General features: G+C 34.4%; 2 protein-coding genes across 5 annotated transcripts in view; one reads left to right on the forward strand and one right to left on the reverse strand.

Moving 5' to 3' along the window:
- Nucleotides 1-1,105, forward strand: part of LOC108758394 (atrial natriuretic peptide receptor 1) — a 110,073-nt gene extending 108,968 nt beyond the window's left edge. For all 3 annotated transcript variants that reach the window (XM_018503334.1, XM_018503335.1, XM_018503333.1), the window contains one exon: nucleotides 430-1,105. In XM_018503334.1, the coding sequence (XP_018358836.1) occupies nucleotides 430-1,071 (642 nt within the window). In that variant the 3' untranslated portion in view covers nucleotides 1,072-1,105. The remainder of the gene's footprint in view (nucleotides 1-429) is intronic.
- Nucleotides 1,106-3,102: 1,997 nt separating this feature from the next.
- On the reverse strand, nucleotides 3,103-7,436 carry LOC108758396 (proclotting enzyme). 2 transcript variants are annotated; one of them, XM_018503337.1, is made up of 8 exons: nucleotides 7,259-7,436; nucleotides 6,342-6,472; nucleotides 6,115-6,257; nucleotides 5,959-6,053; nucleotides 5,274-5,601; nucleotides 4,202-4,446; nucleotides 3,513-3,673; nucleotides 3,103-3,287 (listed from the first exon to the last, which is right to left on the reverse strand). In XM_018503337.1, the coding sequence occupies exons 1-8, from the start codon at nucleotides 7,353-7,355 to the stop codon at nucleotides 3,126-3,128; spliced, it is 1,362 nt and encodes a 453-aa protein (XP_018358839.1). In that variant the 5' UTR covers nucleotides 7,356-7,436; the 3' UTR covers nucleotides 3,103-3,125. The 2 variants fall into 2 exon arrangements, with proteins under 2 accessions (XP_018358839.1, XP_018358838.1); XM_018503336.1 differs by having other exon boundaries at nucleotides 6,342-6,481.
- Between the last annotated feature and the right edge of the window lie 5,576 nt (nucleotides 7,437-13,012).

A 13,012-nucleotide genomic window follows, 5' to 3' on the forward strand; every position in this document is an offset into this window, starting at 1 on the left:
AGCAATATAATAGCTCCGCCTTTGTTATTGAATCCCACCGCACAGGACGACCTTAATTAAATCTCTGGAACTACGTACCTATAAATTGCGTTAACTTTGATTCTTAATCACCGTCTACCGTAACTAACTATGAACAACGTAATTTTGTTAGCACAACTAATCGTTTCCCGTCTCTATGAATAAATTATCCCGTACATTGTTTGTAACAAATATTTAAAAGCTGTATTAACTATATAAGTTCTTATAGTTCAGCTTTAGTAAATAAACTAGAAATGTTATATTAAAAGAATATATACTTTGAATGAAATTTTATAAAAAATATTAATGTTAATTAATTTAATATTATAAAATATTAAACTTTTTATCGGATGTTGTAGTGAATAATATCAGATCGTTTTAACTAAAATAATCTTTCGCCAATGTTCGCAGGGTAAAGGTCCGATGACTACTTATTGGTTGATGGGCGAAATACCGACGAACAACAATGTGCAACAGGCAAATCCCACAACGACCGTCAGCCAAATATCGATTCTTCAGGATCAACCTCCTATCACCACGCAAATTCAAACGACGCAGACGAAGCAACAGGAGCAGCGGGCGCTCTCGTCCGTCAACCAGCAACACAAATTTCAGGGTCAATCAGAGCAGCCGTACCCGACCCAGCAATCGATTCAGTCGAGGAGTCAGGAGCCGCGGCAGCAGGGACATCCGGGTCAACAGAGACCGCAGGAATTACAGCACCAGGGTTTAATGACTGTCCAATCGCGATGCCAAGCGGTTCAAACCAATCCGTCGTCGACCACGAACCAGATTCAAGGTCAAAGGTCCGCAACGGTTAATCCTGCCTGCGTAACTGGAAACGGAGCACCCAAATCGGTGATCGCATCGCGTACTGTCGTCGCGACGCCGATCGGCAACTCCTCGCCGTCCCGCAATCGCACGAGTGGACCACCGAGCGCAAACAACTCCATGCACCAGGTATATCCGACGGCCGAGAACATGCCCAATCACACTGAGAGCGGTCCCAATGCGCCACTCCTCTTACCTGCTGGCGCTATCCCCAGAGTCTAGTTCCCCTAAGACGTTCTTTCCCGGTGATGTTTACCTTTCCAGCTATCGAGTCTGCGAAGAATATCGTGAGGAATCTGAGCTCGGATTCGTTGGTGAGAAAGCGAAATATGATCGTGGTCAAAACTGAAGCGAGAGAGAAATGGACGATGGGAACGGACGTGTAAATGGAGGATTTGTTCATCATTCTGATCTACTAAATCTTTTAAAATTCAGATTCTTCATTTCGGAAGTAATCAAAGTGATTTGTGAACATATCGTGGCAACAATTGTCTTCTATCAGATTTACGACAAAGGTGCTTCTCTTGAATTAATTAACGTTAGTTTCATGACTGTTTCTTGATTTCTAGAAAGTCCACATTAAATTAGGATTCTAGTAATCAACTAGTGAAATATTTGCTTTTGGTACCATAAATACTGACTATGTTATTAGCATTGCGATAGATATACGTATAATTGACAAGGCGGGACCGACTCCATGCTGAAAGTGATCTCTTTCCACAAGGTATTATGGAACCAACCGATTAATGCAATTTTTAGAATAATATGAGTATCGCGTGAGCTAATCGTGCGATAAGGATTAACAATGAGGATCGGATTGGACGATCCGAGCCCAAAAGAAGATAGGAAAAGACAATTAATTATAGAGAGATACACGACTGGCGACGTACTTTTGCCAAGGTACTTAGTCTTCTGTATATGGACACAGTATTATACCGGTCGTGCGTGTGTGCATTTTATTTATTCGTACCAAGGTGAAGAACATTTACGTTTCCCGTTTACGCGCGTATATACCCATGCAATTCATTTGCGACGACACGTAAAATGCAATGGGCTTACAATTAGCTTAGCGGCAAGTTTTTCAAAGTTAGCCGCAGCCAATACCTGATTCCCGCCGAGCCTTACACGCCGAATTAATTAAGATCCGATCGCGAATGCAAGCGAATTTAGATTCTCTCCCTTTGCGAGGATCTTAGGATCCATTTTATCAAAAAACGACCGCGATTGACTAAATCGGTCTCTCTATATTATAATCGTAATTACTAAGAAGAAGAAAGAAATAATGAAGTCAAATCGAGATTGATAATTGATCGTAAGGGATAGAATGTTAAATTTTCTCAAACACATTCTGTATAGAAATATTTGCGTAAGCTTCTTCCAATATAAAGTTTTTATTAAAATATATTTTTCCTTCCAAACTTGTCTACGGAATCGCAAATACATATAAGCATCACAAAAGACATAGCTCGGCCACAGTGTTTATCGTCGCATGCTCGACATGACAAATATTATCGTTCGCAACGCGTCGTGAGACGCGCGCAAATACAAAATTCTGTACCTACACGTGTAAGGATGTTATATAAATACAAAAAAGAGAAAAAAAGATATATATGTATATGCAAGTACATGTATATGTTATGAGATTAGATTATATATATATATATATGTATATGGCTGCAAAAGAAAAGTTACCGTAGCTAACGTCAATGTTTAGAGCCAGTTGTGGCGAACAGAGGCTGGGCCTCTCGCGAAAGAAGTCTGTGACGTGTCTGAGAAATTAATACCGATTGCGAGTGCATATATCTGCGAATGCCCACATACACACACACGCGCGTATTCACACACATATACATGCATATACAGGACAGGTATGTGCACGTGCGGTCGCAATTGCATACCCGTGTTTAATGTATGGACGAACGGTGCAGGTGGCTGATACTCCGCGGTCGCCCTGTTGTAAACGGTGGTGTGGCGGCAGGACGGGCGTGACGCATCGTGAAGAGTGAAATTCTATCTGTGTCAATCTCTCTTTCAACGATGTACCAATGAATATTCCGAAAATAAAGTTTAGTCGTTTTCAAGACTGTCTAACAGTTACTTCGAGCGTCCGATCGAATGGTCGTTATTAATAATGAACTCATTTTTATGTGTCACATCGCTGGCCAGAGCCGGAAGGATCGTTTCATCGGTGGAATACATGTCTTACGTAAGTGCAAAAAGTTCTAAATGTATAAAAGTAGAAAAATCTTTGGCACGTGAGAACGGCTACGTGACTCTCAAAACACGGAGTTCGCAAATATCCAATCGAGGTAAGAGTTCACGCGGGTATATATTCCCGGATATCCGGGATCACCACAGCGAATCCCCCAGGACACTATCCCGATGTTGACCCACCTGCCGTTGGCGAGTTGATGCAGCAACGGACCACCTGAGTCACCCTGAAAGAAGAGATGATTCGTCGGATCTGGTAATACAATTAAAGTTGGTCTGTCCTTCTCTCGGCATCTCTTAAAATATTAACGGATTTCAGCCAGAAAGACGGCATTCATTAAAAATGAAGTCTTTCTAGCTAATTCATGCACAATTAGCATTTCATCACATCACCGCGACATCACATCGCGCTCGATATTTTCCTGGAATAAATAAATAAATTATTATCTTACTTGACAAGCGTCGCGACCCCCCTCGTAAGCGCCGGCGCACAGAGTAGTGTTCGGAATCAGTTGCGTGAAGCTGTGAACGCATTTTTCTTGAGGCCATACCGGTACCGTGGTTTCTAGCAGCACTGTGCTAGCAGGTCCTCCGTAGTACTGTGTGCCCCAACCTAATAAAATGTTTACGATTTTCAGATTGTAGAAACAATTTGTACTTTTTAATTTCTTTCGCCCATTTCGCCGTTGCAGAAATGTGTAGACACCAATTAAAAGTAACGTAACATCAATTCTATATTTTGTACTCAACAATATAATATATAAATATAACATATCATGAGTTACACAACAGTTACATTGCTCAATGCAGAATTATAACATTTATGTTACTTTTAGTTGATGAGTAATTATTTCACAGTTTAGACTCACTGTTTAAAATAATATTTTTAGTAAAGTAATAGCAGATAACAGCTAATGATACACATAAATAAATTTTACTTACTAAACATTGAAAAATTAAATATATTGAAATTTTGTATAAAATGCGTAATATGTTTTTTCATAAATTTTTGGCTGTTAAAAAAACATCTACAAAAAAGATAGACTTAAAAAAATGATAGACTTAAAAAAAATTAACAAATCATTTTGTTATTAATTTACGGTTTAAAAATAACATATCTATTGCATCTATTTGTACTGACCTATAACGATGGCGTCTTTATTCTCGAACGATTGCTGAACAGGCGGGAGGCAGATGGGCCAGATATAGCTGTTAAACACGGTGGGTCGATGGATCTTAATGATAGCAATGTCGTTCTCGTATGTGTTCAATTCGAAATCCCTGTGTATTCGTATCTCCGACACCATAAAATCCAACGTTCGTGTCTCCTCGACCTTAGTGAAATCATATTCGCCGAGTCTCACCGTAATGTAGTGCGGATCGTACCTATAAAGATGCGACGACGCAACGAAGGATAACTGTAATTTATTCTCATGAACCCTAACTGTTCAGTTCACAGTTACAGTAAAGCGAATATATATCGCACATTAACTTCTCTGAGGAAAATAATAAGGAAACGTGTCAGCGCGCCGAAATAGTACAAAGTCTAAGCCCGATCGCCGTCAACCATGACCGCAAGAATATGAATGTGTTACGTCTGAAATACCGACCAGATCGTAATTTTTGCTCGTAAACTCCGAGATACGAGGACATACGTATCTATCCTGAAGCAAATATTTCTTTCTTTATTGCAACCACTTTTGACAATTCTTTTTTTTAATGCAGTCGCAACCAATTCTCTGCATTATTTAAGCTTATAGAGTGTAACGAATTTAGTTTTGATTTACAAACATATATGAAAAAAATTATGATGAAGAGATAATGAAGAATTTTTTTTCAATATCTTGTAATAAAAAAATAGTTTGAAACTATTATTAATTAACATTTAATATTGAAATAATCCTCTGTCGAATGTTGGACTTTAAAGGCAGACTTAGTCGATTTTTTTTAATTATGACTTTTGTTAAATAAATTTTAATTTATAAAATAAATAAAATACAATCTTACTTTTATGATAACAAAAACTTGTTAAAGCTTTTACAAATACTTAACAACTTTTTCAAATTTTTATACAGTCCGGAACAATATGAAAATAGAAGTTTGAAGATCTAGAAAGAATAAAAATTTCACATTGCCGACGAAAAGTTAAGAATCCGTTTTTTATTTCATAAAGACCATTAAAAACTTTAATGAATATTTATATGATAGTTTACCTATAAACGCAGTGTGCGGCTGTAAGTATGTGTCTATCAGTGATTAATACACCCCCGCAATACTGAGTCGCTTCTTCTTTGGTAAGGAGAAGAGCCGCCATCCATGGCCACTCTTTAGTGTCAGCCGGTTGGTCTCCCGTGACTCTGGTTTTCATTCTCGTGGTTATGCCGCACCCTCTGGGTCTTCGTGGCTTCCTTGTCTCTTGCTTGACCGATATCTCGTCTTTTCGCAAATTCGCATCTCTGTGCATTGTCTTGTTGGCAGGTAATCCGTTCTCGTTCTCATTTCCTTGAGTTTCATCCCACTCTTCCTCGTCGTCGTCGAGACCTGCGAGAGAAAAATTTAGTATACACGTGGTACTCTCGCTCGTTAAACGGATACACTAATACCACGAGTATCGCGATAGACATTGATAGATATCGCTTGTCATGAAAGTACACGTGTAAAGCACTTTTATCGTGATGCGTTAAGTTGATGAAAACGTTTATGTGCATATTTATCGCAAGTCTTATATAAATAAATAAAAATGTATCGTAACGGTAAATTATAACGGTTAAAAAGATTTATTTTTCAATCGTTATTATTATAATAAAAATAATTTTATGATATCTACACAGTTTAATTAATAATATAATTTTAAAAAATTATATTATTTTCAAATAAATAACTAAAATTTATACAAACTCGCTATCGCTGGTAACTTGCTGGCTAAATCATCGTCGAACATATTTTCCGACCGAGCTGTCATGACATCATCAGGACAGCACATGCCTATGTACCTGCGACGAGGAAAACGTTAATAATGAAAAGATTGGTGCATAAAATACAATGTTCGCTTACGTTTGCTCAATTATGCACATATAATCCATAAATCGCCCAGCGTTTGAACTTTTGAGGAACTCCTTTGATAGAATGCATCCACTGAAATGCTTGCAATGGCCTTTTCGATTACCTGGCGCAACACAAGCTTGATATATTGATTTCTAGAAAAGAAAATTAATTTTTATTGCACGTGTTCTTATTTTAAATAACGTTTGAATTTGTAGATAATCCTTAGAATAACACACCTGTGTATTTAATTTTGTAGTACCTGGCACGATAAACCGTTTATTGCGAAGATGAGGATGGGAAATGTTTCCCGAAAATTGAAATAATTCCGTATGTTGAAGACGTGCTACCCATTTCTGATTCTCGATCGCTACCGGATCTAAGAAATATGGGGTGTATTACATATATTGGCGAACATGATGTGCGTGTTCCATACGTGTTCGTGAACGCATACATATGATACGTATCGAAATTTAATGAGGACCATAGAAGGTTGGAGCGTCTGAGTGATACATTATCGGCACTATACATGATTTCGCTATTTCCGTTAAAAGAATACGCCTTGTGGGACTTTTAGAATCCAAAAATAGGTCACATTCTGTTAACGCGATTTATTACGCTTGCTGCATTTGTACGTAATGTATACTTTGAAAAATATTACGGTCACAAGAAGCAATTCGATGTCTCGACGAAATCTATGAATATGTATTAAAAATAGCCTCATTGTGTTATAATTTATAAAACAGATATACAGTGTGTTTAGTTTAACTATATAGGAATTATTTTTAAAAAATAACATATTTTTTAATAATTATAAAAAATTTTTAAATAAAAGTTGTTTTATATAAAAGAATGTACACAATGATTTAAGTGAAGTTTTATATAAATAATTTTTTTAATAAACACATTTATATCGAATATATAATTTTAAATATAATATAAAATTTTTTCTTATATTTTATTTTATGAAAAATGTAACAATTTATTCTAAGTCAAATATAAAAGCAATATTTTTTACTAATTTGTTACTTATTTTGTTATTATTTACATTATTATTTTTATTATTTGTATTACAAAAAATATAATTAAGTTAATTTAAAGTTCAAATTTGTATTTAATGTAAATATTTTTAAGATAATAATGCAATAATACTTACCCGTGGTGTTTTGAAAATCGGTGGGAAGACTTCGGCAGCATTGAAAGATGTACAATAATAAAAATAACACAAATCGATAGATATTAATGTGCATCATTTAAATTAGCGTCAATACTAACTCTCGTTATATCAGGGCAACGCGACGATGGCTCTTTAGTAAAGACAATCTCGACAACCAGAGAACTCACAATGACTCTGAAATATGGAAAACCGCCACTTATATACCTCACGCCTGTACTGTACGGGACCACGCAAACGTTTCTTTCGAACTGAATATCTTCCATTAGGCGCTCGCGTGACTCGTACGTTTCTCACACAAAAATAATTTAATGAAAAATATTAATTATATTTTGCTGCTGTCAACTCAACGTGTAGCAAATTAATTATTTATTGTATAGCATTGCATTAATACCTACATACAGAAAAATAATTTCTTTGTTTAAGGAAAAAAATGAGACATATACGTGCAAAACATGTACATACAAGAGAAATATTTTAAAAAATTTACAAATTTCAATAAAATATCTACTGTAATTAGAGCAATAAACATCTCGTTAAAATTAGTTGCTACTGAGCAATATTTTATATCCAGTTTAACATTTACCGTATCAAATTACTAAAGTACTAAAGTACTTTATGCGTGTAGTATTGTGCCGATTCAATATGGTAACTCGACGTCGCCTCAGTCCGCGGTCATTCATTGAACCTATTAACGCCACATAATTGACGCAAAGGCTAAGGCCGCGGATCAGGAGCCATTTTGTGGAAGTGGAGAAGCGAGGCGGGAGAATTACGCACGACCTGTCCGGACAAAGGTTAATTCATGCGAATACTCGGCGCATACGCTTGTCGAAGCGAGAAGTAATAGACAGCCGGTAACTTGAGAAATATTCGATTCCGTTCGACGTTTCATTAAACCGCTCAACGCCGCAGACTCCGCAACGCGACGAGATCTCGCCGGGAGCTGGAAAGGGATAGCGGGACCACTAGTTCTGAGAGAAGAGTGGAGAGAGGCAGGAACGTGGCGAGGTTGGACGAGAGAAGTCGCGGAAGAGAATGAGAGACACGGGGCTCTCTCTTTAGTCTTTACCGATTACCCAGCAGACAAATCCAGCGGTCTTCCGTCTCCGTCTAAATGTGATACTCAAGAAAATGGACATCACCCACATACCTGTCCAGGCCATTGGCTTCGCCGTGCCACGCAGCATACGTACGCACGCATGCATGTACGCACACATTCATCGACGTACAAGCACGCACACGTAAGCGTCGCGTGAAAAACAAACGACGATTTGTATAACTTGGAGTAATAGGCGAACGATTAGACGTATATAGACATAACTTAACATTTAGATAAAATCGTTTTCATAACGCGAATTTAGAGACAAACGTAAGAAAAACAGTTTTGCTAAACATCTAAAAATTCAGCTATAAAATACAGATCTAAAAATAATTTTGTTGGACTATATCAAAATAATTATGTAGGATGATCAAACTGGTTGCTAGAATGTCAAAACATTTTGTAATATATTGCTCACCATACTTAAGATTCCTATGCAATTATTTTGAAGGTCCAACAAAATTCTTTTCAAATCATTATCTAGCTAAATTTTTAAATACTTTAGCAAAGTCATTTTTTTGGTGACAATTTTGATTCTTATTTTATGTTGCTTTGCATATGATCTTTATGTCACTTAGATATGAATAAAATATATTCTCTGTTTAATGTATTTTTAATGTTGATATGGACCACTTTCGGATTTCCTAACCGATATCCATAACAGTTCAGCCAAAAGAAACACGACTCACAATCAGGTGCGATTGAAAGAAGCGCATTTCAACATTTTACGCATGTCAGCTACTTATTTATGCACGCATCATTGATTGCTCCAAATAAAATGTAACTCAAAGTCGACCGTACCGATAATGGATCATGCTCGGTCTTATACGTCTTTCCTTTTTTCTTTTTTTGATAAAGTCCCGAATCTTTCATATTCAATATAAAACGAATATAAAGTGAATATAAAAAGAAACTTAGGAGCAAAGCTAAAACCAGAAATACATATATTGAAAAATGTAATTACTTCGGTCTGCAAAAAATTTAATTATTCTTCCTTCTTTAACGAAAAGGTAGAACTAGATTTATCTATATTTTAGCGACAAATTAAAGGCACAAAACTCGGACAAAGCTGTTCCGCGAATGAGAGAAAAACGTAATTAAATTCGTAATTCTTTCAGAGAAATTCGAGTAATACACGCGTTTCGCACTCGAATGGTAAAGCGTTTAGTGATACGGTTTTCAACGTTAAAAAGACGCGGTCTCTGTGTTCATTGCATGTTAACAAAAGAAATATATACACACACACACACGCATATATATATATAATTCGCGTCCCAGAATCCATCTTTGGTGCTGCACTGACATTACTCGAATGAGGCCTTTTGTGACAAAAATATCATGTTTCATAAGGTATTTTGTACGCAAGGTTTGCGTGCAAGGAAAATTGACCCGCTTACAAAACAACTATATATACGTAAAAGGGAGAACTGTAAATTTTTCAGAATATTCCTTGTACAACGTACATAAAATTGGATATTTTTAAAGGAATGTGCGTTAACCAATGATTTTAAAAAGAGAAAAGAATTCATACAAACGTTGAAGTTACATCGATGAGAAAATTACTTGATTCAGGCGCGTTTTACTTATGATCTTTTATGTAAGACCGAAAACACGAAATTTCTGTCCTAATTTATTCGTGAGTAAAAATTAAGGACGCGTTACATTTTTTTTATAACAAAAAAGGAAATTATAAAAAATTACAGATTTTTTAAATATTGTATTTGTAATACAAAAAGATTGACAGCGGTTTAAAACTAGGATAAAAATTATTTCAATAAAATGTAGACATATATTTTTAAGAAGTAATTATGATAAAAAGTGAGAAATTTTTCATTTAAATCATAAAATTGTATTGTTAACATAAATATTAATTTTATTGAACTAGTTTATATGTATATGTATAATATTCATTTGTTCTTTACGTGTTACTATTATTGTTATTGTTGTTATTTTCTTACGTATTTTTCTTTTTTTATGATATATTTACATTCTCATTTTAACTCAATCTGTTTGTTTATCTTGTAACATAATTTCATCATTTAGTAAATCTGCTGCAATTAATACGTAGTATTAAGTTCAGGTTTGAGTTTCAAGATAGCATTATTGCTGATACGCCAACAATAGACATATTGTTTGTGCAACTTCTATTTTCTGTTGCGTCTTTTGTGTCTTATTTTTTCTGCTGTAGTTTACAAATTAAAGTTATTAAAGTTATTATTATTTTTTTTTTATACGGAAAGAATACATTTTATTCACTTTTTGTAGAAACCTGATACATTTTTAATTTGACGTATCGGTAAATCTTTGGGTTTTAAAAGAAGATGGCTGTATTATATTTATACAAAATAAAATTATAATATAATAAAATTATAATTATATTAAAATTTTTTTAATCTATCTTGCTCGTATTACCATAATGCACGCGTGTTATTGTTCGATGTTCCTCATAAAGAAGAAAATTGATAGCAAGAAAAAGTCGAGGTAATGATTTACGTGCAAGAAATGATTATGTTAACTATGTTTAAATTCAGACAGGTGCCAATAGATACATTTAAGACAGTATATGAAAAACTTAATATGATGACAATCCAATTCCTCGACGTCGCATATCAACTTTACGACCTTTCTTCAAAGATATTCGATCGTGAGATACGTTTACGCTGTTTGATAACCATCGTAAGAAGAAACGAGAAACGCAAAGTGCACGCGTGTCTCTAAAATGGCAAAAAATGATGAAAGAGAAGGATAAAGAAAGACGGGACGAAATGCGGAGAGATCGCGATTTGAGGGCAGAAGCTTCAGGCATTACCATTTAAAGTATCCCGTATATATCCCTTTTTTGCTCCTCACATTACTTTGACACTCATAATCGCGAGATATTTTACACGCTGATATCTACCCATTAAAAACGTTTTATTCGTACGATATTTTCGGCGAGGAAGATATAAAATGTCGGTTTAAACTAAACGAGCAGAGCTAACAGTTAAGATTTTGCATAGTTTCGTTTTATTACGCGGATAATTTAATTAATATAACACATTTTAATTAATTAATTAATCAATAATAGTATACATTGTTATAATATGTTATAATATAATATTATAGTGTCATTATCTTACAAATGTTATATGTAAGAGAATCCGTGTTTATTTGTCAGGCTATCGTGAAATAATTGCAATTCTTTATATGAATTGCAATTATTTCGATAGCCACAACACACACATTATGATAATTATATACGATAGTTATTATTCTTACACATGCACGCGCGCAATCATATCTCACGTCCCCTTGCGATTTGATACTTTAGGAATCAAATTGCTGAGAATCACGAAACACAGTTTATGAATAAAGGAATACACATTTTTAATTTAAGAGGAATCAAGAATGGCCTATCTTTGTTAATGCGAAAGATAACAGGATGAAGGAGTTCCTAAGAACTATCGCACACTTCTGAGATTAAAGGGCAGAACGAAAGATGGAATAATAAACGAGAAAGAGAAGCACGTGCTAACGAGATTTGAGTTTCTACCTGGTCACGTCCTTCCGATACTAATGTGGTAAACCTGAACTGAAACCGTCGAACAAAGCAAGAGATCATTCTAAGTTATTTAAAAGAAACGCTGTCACGAATTTTGAAATGATAATTGTTTGACGTTGCCTATAATTGTTGCTCAACTTTAATTTAAAATTGTCTTGAATACATTCACAAAGTGCAAAAAAATATTTAATCTAAGCGGGTAAATAGTTTACTGTGATATTTTAATTCAATATAAGGTAAAAGAGAGTATAAAATAAAATATTCATTAAAAGAAAATTGAATTTATAATACTTTTTTATTTACTTTAAGAAGATTGTCTGTTATTATAGACAATAAGAAATGCAATTAGGACTAGGTATGTACTAAAAGACAAATATATTTTGTAAATCTAATAAAAATTAATTATGTAAGAAAATAATTACTCCGTTACTTACTTTTTTTATTATTTTATAGATGACAATCGCCGATACTAACAAACATGTCCTAAAGAAACATTTTGTTATTTCTCGGAAACTAAATGTTGCACTTTATGAATACTCATAAAAAACATAATTAAAAAAAGTTCATAATTTAGATATTTGTGGCTTGTTTCTATATTGTACAATATATAATATCAGCTAAAAACAAATTACAAAAATATAATTCTTACGATTTTCTCTTGTAAAGTATTTTGTTTAAAATTTAAATAATAATGGAAATATTATTGATAATATTAGATAATTTTTCTAGTTTTCTAAAAATGTTTTATTTATATTCTTCTCTCTTATTTTTCTTATAGTATACGATTCTAAACGTAAAATTGGAGTGCAACCGTCATAAACCGCCACACCTGTAAGACAGACCTAATCTTTAGATAATATCGCGTTATTTATGTCAAACAGTCCTATCAAGGAAATCATTCTTGTATTTTTACGGAAAAGTCCTTCTAAAAACTGTTATATTACGAGTTTGCGTCTTGCATAAACAATATAAAAGTGAATATAAATCAACAAAAAATATTTTACGTCGGAGTGAAAGGATTCCTGAAATTTTCATATACATTAACTTGTAGGTACTTTCTATAGATGAATCCTGCAAAAGAAAAAGAATAGGA

Source organism: Trachymyrmex cornetzi, unplaced genomic scaffold (genome assembly GCF_001594075.2).
Source record: "Trachymyrmex cornetzi isolate Tcor2-1 unplaced genomic scaffold, Tcor1.1 scaffold156, whole genome shotgun sequence".
Lineage (NCBI taxonomy): Eukaryota > Metazoa > Arthropoda > Insecta > Hymenoptera > Formicidae > Trachymyrmex > Trachymyrmex cornetzi.